Consider the following 17,420-nt stretch of genomic DNA (forward strand, 5'->3'; position numbering starts at 1 on the left):
CATAATGAAGACTAACCCTACCCCTAAATATACAGTATTTACCCATGTAGTGAGGCTGAATTGCTATTATCCTCATGTTCTCATCTTTCCTACTTCTCATCTTTCCTACTATCTTCTCCTATTGGTATCTTATGATTTATCACTTGTTGTTTGTATGTTATGGTTTATGATTGTATCTATGACCCAAAGGTGCTTTTTCAAGAGGCAACTAAACTTCCTTGTTTCTCTTTGAAGATGTTTCACTTCTCATCCAAGAAGCTTCTTGGATGAGAAGTGAAACATCTTCAAATAAGAACAAGGAAGTCCAGTTGCCTCTTTAAAAAGCACTTTTGGGACAACCATGACCTGGATGACTGAGAATCTCCATAGACTTTGGATCTATGACTTATCACTTTGTTGTTTGTACATACACTGAGAACTTATGTACTGGAGACAAATTCCTTGTGTACCCAATCACATTTGGCCAATAAAGAATATTCCAATCTGTCCTATATCAGTCCATCAAATAGATGTCTACAAGCTACTCCTATTCCCCAGTTCTATTCACTCACCAAGACTTTCTCTCCTCTTTCTCTTGCTTCTCAGCAGCCTGTCACTCATCTGGCACAATGATAGGAAAGGGAGATTCACCAGCATAATAGCATAATAGACCCTAACCTGGGCATTATCCTATTATTGAGCTAAGAAGCAGCGATTCTAACAGCAGTTCAGATGGGAGGCTATCTCAGTCCACAACCTGTCCTTGGGCCAGGAATGCTCTCCCCAACTATACATATACCTTCTGTAGTAATATTATGATATTTTACAGAATTAAGCATTGCTTTGTATTATTTACCAGATATTCGAACGTTCTTCGGCTTTCTTATATATCAGACAGAATAGTCATCTAGGAATATGACCTAGCAGTGCAGAATCAGAGTTTTTATATGCTTCGGTATCATGTTTTGCCACAAAGCTTATTCTTTCAGTTGCACCTTCACCATGAAAAAAAAAAACCAAGCTTGTTTAATTGATATTATGTTAATTTCATCTCCTGGTTTTAAAGTATTTTTGCAGATTGCCATAAAGTTCTGTCTCCAAGAAAATTCTATGACAACTGCCTCATTGAAACATGTCAGATTTTCAATGATTCCTTGAGCTGCCTCTACATTGACATGTATGCCTCTCTTTGTACGGCTAATGGGGCTTGTGCTGACTGGAGGAGCAAAACTGAAGGGAAATGCCGTAAGTAGAGAATGAGGTGCTTCTGCGTCTGTTAAAAGACAAATAGTCAACCATACAAACTGAACAACAAGGTGACACGGGCAAACATCTGCATCTTGTATCCCAATCTTTTTTCAATCTTTATTATTGTTTTTGAAGAATTTAAAAGCAGAATGCAAGGTAGCAGGAAATGTGTAAAGTACTGGGAAGAAAAGGAGTGGATTCCCATTCTTGGAAGTTGCACTTAGAACATAAGTTTTAGATAATTCCTTCCTGTATTCCATTATTCAGATATATCTGCTCCCTAATATTGGTCTTTTTGTTCTTCTAGAACAGGTGTGGAGAACTATGACTCTTTTATGACTTGAGAACTTAACTTCCAGAATTCCTGAGCCAACCATGCTGGCTTAGGAATTCTGGGAATTGAAGTCACAAGTCATAAAGAGGCCATAGCTGCCCACCTCTATTCCAGAATATGATTATTTTAAAATATTTCTTTATATCCCATCTTTATTCTTTTTACAAATAACTCAAGGCAGTGAATATATCCAGCACACCTTCCTCCTCCTATTTTCCCCACAACAACAGTTTTGTGAAGTGAATTGGGCTAAGAGAAAGTGACTGGCCCAAGGTCACCCAGACAACTTTTATTGCTAAGGTGGGACTAGAACTCATGGTCTCCTGCTTTCTAGCCTGGTGACTTAACCATTAACAGTGGTAAGCTTGAAGCAATAGCAAACATACATAGCAACATAGCAAGTTCTGCATATTATACTGTATAATATAAGTCAACTTTGCCAGTACCCATGTAGATCAAATTCCACAGGATGTGTTATTTCTATAGCCTTGTTATCTGAATAGATACATATACAGTACTATGTTGGTTAACCATCAAAAGAGAAAGTCCACAAGACTTAAGTTTTAATTAGTGGGAAGTTTAAAAAGCAAATACTGGACGAAATTGCTTATTAATACACTAAATTGTTATCACTCTTATTTGTGTCCTTTGTTTCACAACAGAAATGTTTTTACAATAATGAAATGAAAAACAGATTCAGAGGGGGTGGGGAATCCTAAAAACTGCAAAATTTCTGAAGATATCCTAAATATAACTCTGTCAAGATCTGTTTTAAATAGCTCAGAAACAAATCCAAAGATGTTGTTTCTATTACCAACAATGCTATTTTTTTCTTTTGCAATTAAAAATAATTAATTAAGAATTGCAAGTTCATCAGGACATAAATGTTTTTCAAAAGGAAGAAGTTGCCCCTCCATCCCATGAACTTATAAATACTTAATATTCAGTCCTCAAAACTTAACAGAAAGCACTCTTAGTGGAATAACATGGCGATTTGATTGTTTTCTTCAAGAGAAAAATAGAGGAAGAAAGATAAATAAGAAAAAATGACAAGTTAAAAAGATCTATTTTCTCCCCTTGATTCTCTAAACAGTTTCAAATCACTTGTAGATGTTTTACTGGTTTTGTTGTTTTACAAAATCTTTGGAGAAAGAGGTTGTGTATCTATAAGTGCCATATAGTTCCCCCCACCAAAGGAATCACTACCTTTGCCTGTTTGTAATGCATTTTATTCTCTCATTTACAGCCTATCTTTGCCCAAAAGACAAGGTGTATGCTCCTTGTGCTCCTATTCATCCACGGACCTGTGAAAATGAGTAAGAAAAAAAGAAAGAAAGAAATAATTAACGTGTACTAATTCCTTTAACAAGCACATTTTTATTTCTTTCCATAGGAAATGTGACTTGATGGAATATTATGAATCTAGACTCAAGTGTGACATTATGACAACTTATGTATTAATTAGAAAAAAAAAGTTATTTAAAACTTATTTGGATTGGATTGAGCAATGGGTAGAAACTAATCAAGGAGAGAAGCAACTAAGGAGAAATTTCCTGACAGTTAGAACAATTAATCAGTGGAATGACTTGCCTCCAGAAATTGTGAATGCTCTTAACACTGGAAGTTTTTAAGAAGAGATTGGATAACCATTTGTCTGAAATGGTGTAGGGTTTCCTGCCAAGACAGGGGGTTGGACTAGAAGACCTCCAAGGTCCCTTCCAACTCTGTTATTCTATTCTATTCTAAACATTTGTATCTATGTAATGAGGTATGAGCAAATTTAAAGTTTATGTGAACTAACATTGCATTTAATTCATACAATAAGATTACATCTTGCTCTCCTTCTACACTACTGCATAACTGTCACTGTACTATGTAATTATGTTCTGGAATTTTATTTTTAGTTATTTTTTATTATTTATTAATTTATTCAATTTGGATGTCACCCAATTCTAACATAGTCCAGCTTTTTTCATATTTCTGCTTGAGTCGGGGGGGTGGGGAGAATCATGTTTTTGAAAGAGTTGCATGAAATCTAATATTTGGATACCTTAAAGCAGTTGCATCTTTTGTTTAGGCTCACCAGAAATCCTGAAAAATATTGGATTCTTTTAGGGGATTCCAGAAAAGTCCTAAGGTTGTGTAAGCTGCAAACATTATTCGTGAGAGGCGTTCTAGTATTCTAGAAAAAGGAAGCCTTTTGATAAGACATCTCCATGTACTTGAGAAGATGGTTCAGAATCAGTCTGCCTTAACTTTCACATTTGAGAGAGGAGATTTAAAATGCTAAAAATGGATTTTTGAAGTATCTAATTTTGAATAATTATTAAATGAAGAGTAAGCAATAAGAATGGCCATTTCTGAGTGTCCTTTCTACATTCAGACCTCCTATCATTAAAGCAGGGGGGAAACAAGCCAATCAAAATACATAGGGAATATGCATGGCCTTGAAGAGGTCCAAAGATCCCTGCATCAAAAGATGAGATCCTAGTAATTTTTCAGAAAACACATACAGGTACTTTTCAACTTACAACAGTTCATTTAGTGACCATTCAAAGCAGTAGTGGGATTCATATATTTTTTTTGCTACTCGTTTTGTGGGCATGGCTTGGGGAAGGATACTGCAAAATCCCCATTCCCTCCCCATTCCTGGGGGAAGGTTACTACAAAATCCCATTCATTTCTCACCCCACTAACCTGCTTTCCAGCTCTGTTCTCCTGTGCAGGGCAAGAAAAGATGACCCAGCCGATCAGCTGGGACTCAGGAGGCAGAGAATAGATGGGGGCGGGACCAGTCAGAGGTGATATTTGCCGGTTCTCTGAACTACTCAAAATTTCCACTACCGGTTCTCCAGAACTTGTCAGAACCTGCTGAATACCACCTCTGGTTCAAAGTTACAGCAGCACTGAAAAAGTGACATGACCATTTTTCACACTTATGACCATTGCAACATCTCCATGGTCACATGGTGAAAACTTGGACTCTTGGCAACTGATTCGTATTTATGATGGTTGCAGAGTCCAGGGGTCCTTGTGACCTTCTGACAAGCGAAATCAATGCGGGGAAGCCAGATTCACTTAACAACCATATTATTAACTTAAGAAGTACAGTGATTCTCTTAAACAACTGTGACAAGGAAGAGTCTGCCCAGAAATGGCATCCTCAACCAATCAAGCATTGCCCTGTTCTGGTTGGACAAATGGTTGCTTTGACTGCTAGAAATGGGGAAAAGAGTTACATAGAATTAGCCCTGAAAATGACAATTTTCTTTTATGCTTGAACAACTAAAACATGATTTTTTGTGGGTTTTTTGTTTTTTGGGTTTTTTTGCATCTCTTCATGATGTGCTTTTTAAACATTTCAAACAAAATGGAAGACATCCTATTAATTTGTCTGGCAACTATTTTATTACTGAAAAGTGAGCAGGAATATAATATATAATACTAACAAATATTTCAATTATATACAATTTTCTCCATTTCTTGCAGATTAATGCATGACCAGAACGACCATGTTGCTGAACGATGTGTTTGCCCTGAGGGCTCAATCTTGTTCAGTTCTCACACTGGCCTCTGTGTTCCAGAATGTGGTAAGTTTCTCTTTTCATTATGAATAGCAATGACCCACTGGTTACTGAACATACAACATACTAAAAATAGGTTGAATCATCTTTATATTTGGCAGATGGGGAGAATAGTCATATGGTTTGAGAGAGAAATGGTGGCCTTTTCAATTTTGCTTTTCCAAGGAAATTAAGTACATCAGCTTTTTTGTGGCCATAGTTTTTTCACAACTGGTTGTAATTCAGTAAAAGAGAATATTTATAGCTCAGGGTTGAAATGAGGGGTCCTTGGTGCTCTCTGAGTTTGCTTGCTTTCTTGCAGACATTTCATATCCCAAACTAGCTAACATCATCAGTACAATGTTCAGAATCCCAAGCTCATTGTGGTCTTAATGCATCTGGATGCTTCCATGTTGAAGGAGAGTGTACTATATTATCTGAGCAAAGGACAACTGTGTGAATTTTTAACCTTTTTTTAATAGGTTGTGTGGGACCAGATGGATCCCCAAAACCGGTAAGTAGTTCATACAGAATGCTATGTCATCATGAACCCAGGGTACATCACTAGAAAAGGACATCATGTCACTTTTAATTGAAGATGGAAGACCATTTCACTTAGAAACACAAAATGGGATAAACTATAAGTGGAGGTAGTGGCAGTGTGATGACCCAGGGCATGGCACAAAGGCAACACAGTCAGATAATGAGTAGGAGTCCCTTTATTAGCTCCAACTTTGCCCCCAGTGTCCTGGTTACCTTCTGGCTGGAGAAAAACTCCCCTGGGAACAGCCTTTGGCTGCAGAGAATCAAGTCCAAAACATGGTCAACAAAAACTGTCCAAACTGTCCAATCAAGGCAAGATGAGGTAATTAGATCAGCAGGGCAAAATAAGGAATTCCAGACATGAAAGAATGGTGGTAATTCAACATGGTTGGGAGTATGCCAGGAACTCAGATAATCAAAGTCAACACAAGATAAACTCACATTTGTTCCCAGCAGATGCCGCACTCAGCTTGCATCTCTTTTAAACTCTCTTCCCAGGTGTGGCTAATGAAAGGAATCAGGGCCCTTTCCTCCCCCGTAAGCCACACAACCCACGTTGCTCTCTTCTCCATTCCTCCCTGGGTATCTTAGGATGAAGAGGGGGGTGGGCCTGGGTCTTCCTCTGAATTCCCTCTCCCTTGTTCTACCTCTCTCCTGCTCTGCCCAGCCAGACTTTGCCCTTCCCCAGTTTCCAACAGAGCCACACTCCCACCCCCTCTCAGCTATTTGTCTTCTTCCTCAGATTCAGACTCCAACAGGGGCATGACAGGCAGAGTCAAAACACATGCCCAAAAGTTGTTCTTAGAAGAGCAAGATTAAACTAAATGAAAATTATAGAGGCTGTCAATTCTAGTCCCATCTTATGGATGTAAAACTGACAGAATGATTTTAGACTAGTCACTTTCTCTCAGCCCAACAACTGGTTGTTGTTGTGGGGAAAATATGAGGAGGAAGAGTATTGGTATGTTCACCATCTTCATTTGTATATGAAAAAAGCAGGATTTAAAAAAAAAGCAGTTAACCTCCAGTGCTAACTAAAATTCTTGACTTCATGTCTGCTAGTATTAAGTTTATATTTATCAGACAGAACTCTTGAAATGATGCGTACCTAATTTATCATACGTTTCCTATAGTTTGTAATTTTAGAAGCCTTCTTGGCCATTAAATAAAATCACCATGAAGAAAATCTCTTCCAAATTTTAAGGAACAATTCAGCAGGTATATCTGACATAATGAAAAATATAAAGCCAAGTAATTGCTCCTTCTTAAGTACACTGATGGTCCATCCGATAAGTTAGAAAATTATAGTTATCATTGTATCCTCATTAATCTGACTTTTCTTTATGGCAGCCGGGTAGCAAATGGAAGAGCAACTGTCAAGAGTGTACATGTGATCCTTTGACTATAAGCATACATTGTAAGCCACAGAGCTGCCCACCAACAACCCATGATTGTGAGGAGGAAGGATACATGCCCGTCTCTGTGGTAAATGCAACAGATCGATGTTGCCCCATAATAAAATGCGGTATGCATTATTACTTATCTCTAATACCAAAAGGGTTGTAAAACTCTGTTGTGCTCTCTCTCACACACACCTATATCCATATACCACATTAATATATTACAGGCTCCACAAACATCACAACTTCGGTTGCCTTCTGGTCATGCCATGATTGCTTGGAAAGACAATGACTGTGGCCCAATGAACTTTCAGACCCAAAAGTCTGAGAAAATGATCTAAAGAGACAATATCAGGGTGTTGCACAGCCAAGGTCTAAAATGATATAAGAAACAATCAGAGAAAACTTCAATTCACATACACACTAAAAGGGGGGGAGGGAGAAAGAGAGAGAGGGAGGGAGGGAGGGAGGGAGGAAGGAAGGAAGGAAGGAAGGAAGGAAGGAAGGAAGGAAGGAAGGAAGGAAGGAAGGAAGGAAGGAAGGATATGTGGAATGACCTTGAGGGGCAAGGCAGCCAAGGGATGGATTAGTTAAAAGGCAGCTTAGCCTGCAGCAAGAACGTGAACAGGGCAAGAGCCCAGAAGAGACTGTTTTTGAAGGCTATAAAGGGGAGGAAGGAAAAAGGTAAATTCAAACTTGCCAGATTCTGTGATTGTAATTCTTCAATAAAGTAAAATTAGCTCTTCTTATCATGTTTTCTGTCTGGCTGACACATACTGCCCCCTTCTCCAGCACTTTTGAGACTAAACAGGTTTATTTGGTTGTGGTTGTTGAATCTTCCACACAGCCAGCACTCCTTCGCTTTGAAAGAAGAGAGGGGAGGCATTGTTATTCCTAGAAAATAGAGGCATGTCATCTTTCTGCTACCACTTATCTTTGCAGTATTGTGATGAACAATGAGCCAAAGCTATTCTGGTTCCTGGAAACAGAAACAAGAGAAGTAATAATTGAGTCTTAAAATGTTAATATTAAATATGTTTCCGTTAGAGAAAAAGTGGACTGCCTGTCATTTTTAGACAGAAAAGGGAGGGAGGGAGGGAGGGAGGGAGGAGAGAGAGAGAGAGAGAGAGAGAGAGAGAGCATCTAATAGGGATAGTAAATGAACACTCAAAAGAGAACTAAATTACCAATCCTCATATTTGATATATAGGAGAGATAGCAATCTTTGGAGGTTCAAACACCCTGTATTCTTCACATGCTAGCACCATGTGCTTCAGATAGATATTTTTAGGCAGAAACTAGAAATCTGGAAATGTTCTTTTCCTCATTTCCTATAAGATCAAGGTTATGTGCATCCAATACACTAGGATCTACTTGTTCTGATATAACATTAGAATTATAGATGAGAGGGCCTTGTTCAGTTCTTTCTTCTTGTTGATCTATTCCACAGTATGCAACACCAGTATGTGCTCCAACGAAAAGAAGATTTGTGAACCCGGATATCATGTAGCCTCAATCTCTTATGATAACTGCTGTGGCAGCATTAAATGTGGTAAGTTCAAACTTGCTGAGATATATTATAAAATAAATGGACTATATAGTCTAAGGGGAAAACAGCCATAACCAGGAGAATTGTAATTGAGATTAAACAACATGAATGTAGGATGGATGTATTCCTAACTTTGGTTTCTATTTGTATCATAACAAATTTTAATTTTAAAAAATGGGAATCTAGGGTAGCTATAGAAGTCATTATTTAAGCATGATAAGCAGTTTTGTGCTGTAGATCCGAAGTTGTATTGAAATAGCATTCCCTACTTTAATATTTTATCTCATCTAATTATTAATAACAAGTCTGATAAAACTGTCAAATCTCCATTCAAACCTTCATTCTGCAATAAAGACTGACATTTCATATTCACATATTCACTGAATTTAAGGGGTCTAAGTCAGAGGAGATTCACCCAGAATTCCATAGTCTCATCACTATATCTGTGCCTTATATATCCCAGAAGGCTGTTGGCTGCCATAAGCTTCTTGGAGGAAAGAAATCTAAAAGTCATAAATAAAATGAAATAAAATAACTTTGTATATAAAGTATTCAGCTATCTTAGAATTATTTATAACTGGATAATTAAATAGTATTAAATAGTCAGTATTAAATAGTCAACTGGGGAAGTTCAGACTGCCCCAGGGGCTGTTGATATAGTTCTACAGAGGAATTATTGAGTCTGTCATTTGTCCTTCTATAACTGTCTGGTTTGGTACAAAAACTGAATAGGTCAGGTAGACTCCAATGGATACTTAGGACTTCAGAAAAAACAATTGCAACTAGCCTGTCTTCCATTAAGGACCTGTATATTGCCCAAGCCAGAAAGAGGGCTGAGAAAATATCTATAGACCCCTCACATCCTGGGCATAAACTGTTTCAACTCCTTCCCTCAGGATACCGCTGTAAGGCATTGCATGCCAAATCAACTAGATATAGGGACAGTTTTTTCCCCTTGTATCATCACTGAACACCTAATCCTCACGGTATTTCTGATGTCTATATACCCATGTTGTGTGGCATTATTATTATTATTATTATTATTATTATTATTATTATTATTATTATTATTATTATCCTTCTCATCTTCTTCACTAACCCCTCTTATTGGTATCATTATTATTATTATTACTCTGTTGCTTGGCATTTACACTGAGACCTTCTGCATTGGAGACAAATTCGCTGTGTGTCTAGTCACATTTGGCCAAATAAAGTATTGTAATTATAATTCTACTATTCTAATTCTATCAAATTCTTATTATTTTTATTACTTTTATATCTGAATATTTTTCCCATTATACTTTAAATAATTGGTTCTTTCTGTTTTCAGAAATAACAGAAAATGTCTGTTTGGTTAATGGATCAGTTTATGAGGTAAAGAAACTAGTTTTTATTATTCATGTTTGTGAATAAAACTGTTTTCTACATTTTCAATTATAAATCAAAAGTTTGGCATGAAGATCCATATTGTACTCTGGATTTCACCATCCCTGTCAGATAAAGGGTTCATTGGCTTGAGCTCTAGGGAATAACAGAGATCTGTGAGGGGGAACCCAAATATCAAGATGGCATTTATGATGGCACAGTCAAAGCCTTTTAAGTCTACATAGGAGAATATTTGTAGCTAAGGTTGAAATGTGGGGTCCTTGGTACTCTCTGAGCTTGGTTGTTTTCTTGTTCTAAGAGGCATGTATAAGTGCACAATTGTGCCTACCGTCCCAGTCCTATTGTCCCCATTTATTCCTATTTCCTGTATTCTCACTCATGTTTATACTTATACCTATTATCTTGTAAGCGACTGATAAATCAAATAAATAAATAATAAATAGATATTAATGTAACAGTATATGTGATATTAACAAATAAAAGTAAGAAACAAAAATAAAGAAAAAGGCACCAGGAGAATAGCCACAGAGCTGCTCACCCACTGACATTCTTATATAGATATGCACCATTTTTCTTTATCACCTTACATGTCTAATGAAAGAAATATACTGTATATAGGCTTAGTTACAGTAAACACAAACGCTGCCCTTATGAGAATTATACAGAATTATATTCTATAATTTTTTTCCCCAGCCTACAATGGTCGTTCCTGGTAAATCCTGTGAAACATGCACCTGTAGTTCTGTTACGGACCCTGCTACCAAGAGAAATATTGTGGAATGTAAGCCAGTTACCTGCAACACAGATTGTCCCGTGGTAAGAACAAGTCTTTCCTGCCTAAATCTAGCTTAACTGGATTTTTACAGGAGGCTATCTCTCCATCAGTATTAATTCCTAGTGTCTGCCAACAGGGTCATGAGTACCAAATAAAACCTGGTGAATGTTGTGGAACCTGCATCCAAGTGGCTTGCATCGTCATCATTAATGGCACTACTGAGATACTGGAGGTAATATCTTCTCGTTTGTATTGTGCACAAGTGAAATAATATGGTGTTTCTGCACTTTTGCTAATTAATCTGAACTCCTTGTCAAACTGTCACACTGTATGTTTAATGCCTACTTTCTTAGCACTGGCAGATGAGAACAGAATTATCCAAACACGCTAAGCTGTTAAAATGTGACTAGAGCTCAGCATGCTTCCCTCCTAATACAGTATATTGGACTATGCTTCATCTTCTCCAGTCTACAAGACTGGTAGCAACTGGTAGGATAGGAAAATTGGACTAAACTGAAAACCGGTAGTCCCCAATATATGACCACAATTGGAATTGGAATTTCCATTGCTAAGCGATGTGGCCATTAGGCAAAATGTCATGTTACTGTGCCACTTAGCAAGAGCAGTTCTAATAGTCCTGGTTGAGATCAGGCCAGTGCTATTGATAGGCAAGGACTTCACATTTCTCTTGCTCTGCCATGCTTGCCTTCACTTCATCTGACTTCTCTTCTCTCCCATTTCTGCCCTTTTGGGTACCCTGCATTGTGCCACATATCCCTGCTACTCCCCAGTGACGCAGCCCACAGCTGACCTTTGCTGACTTTTTATCTCCTGCTGGTGGCCCTGATTCTAAGCACTGAACAAGGGTGCAGTTCTGAGATGCATGCAGTGAGAGCACTGGACCTTTGTCTATCAAAGTGGATTTGCGAGGCCCAATCAGGAAGGAGCCGCAGCAGGATGCAAGGCAAAGAGCCAGTGGTGGCTTCCTGAGAAAAAGGACTATGTGGGAGGTATCGTTTGGTGGGGTGGCAGAATAAAGAGGAGAAAAAAAGATGGTGGAGAAAGAGGCGGGAGGTATAGTGCACACTCTTCAGTCCATGTTGCAAGCCACTGCTAGAAAACCAACCATTCACAAACGAACCTAGGCACTGGCACATGTGCTGCCAGTGCTAGGATATCTAAACAGCCAGGCTCTTCTTGAACAGCACCTGAGGTGGAGAATGCTGGGTGGGGAATTCTGGAAGTTGAAGTCCATACTGTACATCTTAAAGTTCCTGAGGTTGAGAAGCACTAATATATTAAGAACTTTGGTTTATAATTTTGTATTATAAAGTTTACAATTAAAATAACAGTCCTCTCTCATACTCTCGCTTTCTCCTAATGACAAAAAAACAGCCTGGGCAGACAAAAGTGGATAATTGTAAACAGTACAAATGTGAACCCAAGAACAATATGCTAGCTTTGGTTGAGACTATAGAAACGTGCCCTTTCTTTGACCCAGACTGCAAACCTGTAAGTTTTTATTTATTCTTTTTTTCATTTATGGTCTACATTTGTTGAGTATAATGAATATGTTTTTTTTAAAAAAAACTCATACTAAAGATCCATATCAAATAGTCATGATCAACATCCATCATTCAAGATTGAGATTAATGTTATTGATTATTCTTTCTAATGATTCTTATTCATAAACACTGAATAACTAACAGTTGCCTCCTATGCAATAAAGTTGTGGATCAATTTATTTGTTCAGCAAGAAGAAATGGTGGTGACTAAAGCTAAGAGTGTATCCCACCACTCATTATCTGGCTCACAATACATTCAGAATGAAAATATGTATATATTCAGTATAAAAAAAACGTGTAAGTTTATTTGGATGAGCAGGGTTATCACGCTTTCCACATTTGGAAACTCAGAGGTAACAACTTGTATTTCTTTATCTACATTATAATCTGGATTAATTTCTGGAATCCATATTATTTTCTGGCAGAAGAGTAGAGGTCACACACTTAGATGAATTAAATTAAAACTGTTGGGTTTTTCTCATTCTTGCCACTAGTGAATTATAGTGGTAATGCCCTTTTACAGAATGTGGTGTTCCTCAATGAAAAAACATTAAATGCTTCTATTAGTAAAAGTGTAACTATTCCTTGAAATCATTGTTCTTTTACAGAGATAAAAAAATAATGCATTTTCCCACTTCATAAGCAGTAACGTATTAAGCAGCAATAACTCATAATCAATTCATAACTTGCTGATTTTGATTCTCCTCTTTGGAAACATTGAAAAATGATAGATTGAAGCATATTGTTATGTAGGTAGTGAACTTTTAAGGCAATTAATCCCCCCTACTAGAAATAGCTATTTTTACTTTACATCCAGATGTGATATTGATTAAAATAACACAAACTTTCTTTGTTGTCAAAGGATCAAATTGAATGGACTCAAAATGGCTGCTGCAAGATATGCAAAGAGAGTAAGTAAACAAAAATGTAAAAATCCATAGTTCCTAAGGCCTTTATTAAGTACATTTGATAAGTATTACCTCTACCTCATTTAAATTTATGGATCAAAATGTTGAAGAGAGCAGGCCAAGAACGGAATCTTCTGCTATATCATTAGAGATAAATTGTCTCCTGAGATTCCTAAACTTTTTTTTTTCAATTTCTTTTTGCTTATATCTTACATTTCATGGATTCTTTTCTATCAGGTCAGCAAAACCTATTCTGTTTATGACGCACATCTTGCACACTTCTCTTAAGTAATATTCCAGTGTTATCAATTATTGAATTCCCAAGAGTGAAAAATGAAGGCTTTGTGTACTTGTGTAACATTCATCATTATTAGTAGGGCATTGAGCAGATGGCAACATCTGGCATTCCTAATAGAATAGAATAGAATTCTTTATTGGCCAAGTGTGATTGGACACACAAGGAATTTGTCTTGGTACATATGCTCTCAGTTATCTGGATTAAAAAGCTAAGTGGAGTTATACATGATTAACATGTGGATGGGCAGCCACTGGGAAATTCCAAAGTTGTAGGAGAGATTGAGAAGATCAAAAAAAATAAGTTGGAAGGAAACAAATGGTAGATTATTTCATTAATCAGCAACCACAACAGTAAATATGAAAACTAAGTGAAAAGTAAAATATTTTCTTTTGTTCTCTAATTTCAAATGTCAATCTACTCATTTCAGCACATTCCAATATTTTCTTAATGATTTCCTCCTGTGATGGTGTTTTCTCATTTTTCCAGTTTTTGGCAAATACAATACTAGCCGCTGTTAATACATTTACAATCAGATATTTCAAGTCTTTACTATATGTTTCAGGTAAAATTCCCAATAAAAATATCTCTGGTTTCAAGTCTATATGATTTTTGTCATTTTTTCCAACCACATGTGGATTTTAGTCCAGCATTTTTTAGCATCCGCACAAGTCCACCACATATGGTAATATGAGCCAGGTGTCTGATGACATTTCCAACATTTTTCGGATTTATTCTTGAACATTCTTGCTATTCTTATCGGGGGAAAATGCCACCTGTAAAACATCTTATACAAATTTTCTTTATATGCTGTTGACATTGTCATTTTATAATTTTATAATTATAACCACAATTTTTGCCATTTCTCTAAATCAATCCCATATCCAAAATTCTTCCCCCAAGCAATCAGAGTTTCTTTAACTTGTTCTTCTTCTAATTTAATTTCTAATAAATATCCATACAATTTTTTAATCACCTTTTCATCAGGACCTGTCAAAATCTTATCTAAATCAATCAATTTATCATAGAAACCTTCTGTTTTAGAATCTTTGTCATTCCTTGAATGTATTTGCGCATATGAAAACCAATTCATCTTTATACCTTGTTCCTCTAATTTTTGCATAGATTTAAGTCACCGTATCTAACTGTTCCTTTTTGTATATTATAGGATAAGAAAATGTTTCAATAGTCAATAACCAGGCTGGAATTTTCAAATAACGTTGTCTTTTAATCTTCTCACAGTTTAACCACAGAGACTCCCGTATATAATGTCTTCTAAAATACCCCTGTGTTTTAGTTCCTTTATACCATAAAAAAGCATGCCACCCCAACAACAAATCTTGTCCTAATATCAACAATCTAGTATTTCTTAGTGTTATCCATTCCTTAACCCACATCAGATCTGTAGCTTGATAATACAACTCCCAATTAGGAAAACCAAATCCTCCTCTAATTCTAGCATCTTGCAAAAGTTTTAACTTTATTCTCGCTTTCTTACCTTGACATACATATTTCAACACAATTTTATTTAAATCTTCAAAGTAATCTTTTCCAAGCCTAACTGGAATTGTTTGAAACAAATATAAAATTCTGGGTAATATAGTCATCTTGATTGTTGAAATTCTCCCTATTAGTGACAGTTGTAAATTTTCCCATTTTGCCAGATCTAGCACTATCTGCTGTTTAAGTTTGATATAATTATTCTCTTTTAATGTACTACATCTTGCTGTCAAATATATCCCCAAGTACTTGATCTTATTCGTGACCTGAATTTTCAATAGGTCTGCCAGTTCTTCCTTTTGTCTTAATGGCATATTCTTTGTCAAAATCTTTGTCTTATCTTTATTTATTTTCAAACCAGCCACCTTTCCACATGTCTCTATCTTTTCTATCAATTTTGATGCTGTTTCTAAAGGGTGTTCTAAGATGAAAACCAGATCATCCGCAAATGCTTGCAGCTTAAATTCTTCCTTTTTGATTTTCATTCCTTTTATATTCTTTTCATCTCTAATATTTCTGTTTAGCACTTCCAAAGTTAACACAAACAACAGAGGTGATAGTGGGCACCCTTGTCTTGTTCCTTTTCTTATATCGATAGATTCTGTCAGTTCTCCCTCTATCATTAGCTTTGCCGTTTGCTTATAGTGTATAGCTTCTATTGCTTAAATAAATTTTCTAGCAAAACCCATCTGTTGCAACAGTAATAACATGAATCGCCAATTCACATTATCAAATGCCTTCTGTGCATCTAGAAATATCAGAGCCATTTGTTTTTCAGTAAAATATTTTCTTTTTACCTTTCATTTTTTAGCACCACAGTGCAAGCCATATAAGAATCAAACTTTAATTCGTGAAAATGAATGTATATCTTCGGAAACTGTTGAATTGACCTACTGTGAAGGAACTTGTCTAACCTCTTCAGTGTAAGTGACAAGGAGGCCTATCATACTCTTTATCTGTTCATTCCTCTTCTGGGTAATGTGATATTCGTAAAATATCTTCATTTGCTTTTGGAGACAAGAGCTACTTTTGATTTGCTGGTTGATTGTGTTGGATTGTTTTGATGATTGGGTGGCCATGTGCAATTTTAATCATTCTGACAAACTATTTGTTGGAGTTTTTAACCTCTACAGTTATCCCCAAGACTTATTTGAGATGGGCAGTGTAAAAATGCATGTAATAAGTTACGTTTTACCAAAGTATCTAACTTTTTTTTTCCTCCACCTGGACAGATATTCCCTAAAGGAAAAGACATTTCAGCATAATTGTAATTGTTGCCAAGAGTTCAAGAGCCATAAAAAAGAAGTAACCTTAACATGTCTGAATGGCACAACCATCATTTATGACTATTTATATGTGGATGAGTGTAAATGCAAAAGTGAATGCAACTTTGAAGCTTCAGCCAGCTAGAAGAAGAATTTTTTAAATTTTTCTTAGTCCAAAATAAATCCAACAATCACTCATCAGAAATCAGTCATCATCCAGTGCTACGTCTGATCTCTCCCTGTGTCCTTGAACCAGATGTTTTTCTATTGGCCAGTTATTTAATCAAATTAATGTTCTTTTTCATGTTAAAAAAAATTACATTCATTCTGGCAAATTTTCAAAACGAGAGCATTCTCCTTCGAAGGTTTCTCTCTTTAGAAAACCTTCCAAATATTCCTAACATAATGATAGAAATGTATAACATTATAATGTAGAAAATTAAATTCTTATATGTCCATGCTTCTCTTGCTTTGCTGATTTTTGAGGGAGGGCAGGGGTTACAAGCCTTTAAACAACGCAATATAATCTGCAAGCATAAACCTCTGTATAGCATCAATACTTAACTTGCTTTCCCATTTAATTCTGCTTTTTTGAGATTAATAAACAATACTTAAACAAGTTCACCTGGTAAAACTGTTGTTTTCATTCATCCAACTGCTGGCATCTATTAAAGTCAAACTATCACATTGTGATAACTTACTGCTGAATTATATAAAAAGATCAGGGCAGCCCTTTGCAACTAGTAACCTCTAGAAGGAGTTACATAATTTATTTAAGTATGATCAATAATCTGCAAAATAAAAACATACAACAAACAATCCAATGCAACATGAACAGTGTAATGGTCATATGAAATGTAAAAATTAAGATTTAAAAAACTGAGAAAGAGAAAAATTGAATATAATACAATCAACAAGATAAAACTTAAGATAAATAGAAATGCGTAATTACATAAAAATGCAATAACATTAAAGAGTAAAGAAAGATTTCTTAATGCTATCATGATAAAATAGGGAAATGTTATGCCTTTCTATGAATAGAGTAGAATTCTTTTATTATTGGCCAAGTGTGATTGGACACACAAGGAATTTGTCTTCGGTGCATAAGCT

At 36.2% G+C, this 17,420-nt stretch overlaps 1 protein-coding gene across 2 annotated transcripts in view; it reads left to right on the forward strand.

The window, feature by feature from the left end:
- The window catches only part of LOC113440291 (uncharacterized), a 65,504-nt gene extending 48,574 nt beyond the window's left edge, over positions 1 to 16,930 (forward strand). For both annotated transcript variants that reach the window (XM_026706595.2, XM_087920980.1), the window contains 13 exons: positions 1,046 to 1,224; positions 2,808 to 2,877; positions 5,051 to 5,151; positions 5,607 to 5,638; positions 7,018 to 7,192; positions 8,518 to 8,619; positions 9,947 to 9,990; positions 10,696 to 10,818; positions 10,914 to 11,009; positions 12,173 to 12,289; positions 13,205 to 13,253; positions 15,857 to 15,968; positions 16,278 to 16,930. In XM_026706595.2, coding sequence (XP_026562380.2) covers positions 1,046 to 1,224; positions 2,808 to 2,877; positions 5,051 to 5,151; positions 5,607 to 5,638; positions 7,018 to 7,192; positions 8,518 to 8,619; positions 9,947 to 9,990; positions 10,696 to 10,818; positions 10,914 to 11,009; positions 12,173 to 12,289; positions 13,205 to 13,253; positions 15,857 to 15,968; positions 16,278 to 16,455 — 1,378 coding nt within the window. In that variant the 3' untranslated portion in view covers positions 16,456 to 16,930. The remainder of the gene's footprint in view (positions 1 to 1,045; positions 1,225 to 2,807; positions 2,878 to 5,050; positions 5,152 to 5,606; positions 5,639 to 7,017; positions 7,193 to 8,517; positions 8,620 to 9,946; positions 9,991 to 10,695; positions 10,819 to 10,913; positions 11,010 to 12,172; positions 12,290 to 13,204; positions 13,254 to 15,856; positions 15,969 to 16,277) is intronic.
- The last annotated feature ends 490 nt before the right edge of the window (positions 16,931 to 17,420 follow it).

This window comes from Pseudonaja textilis, chromosome 1, assembly GCF_049901715.1.
Source record: "Pseudonaja textilis isolate UNSWEBS1 chromosome 1, rPseTex1.2, whole genome shotgun sequence".
In the NCBI taxonomy this organism is placed as follows: Eukaryota; Metazoa; Chordata; class Lepidosauria; order Squamata; family Elapidae; genus Pseudonaja; species Pseudonaja textilis.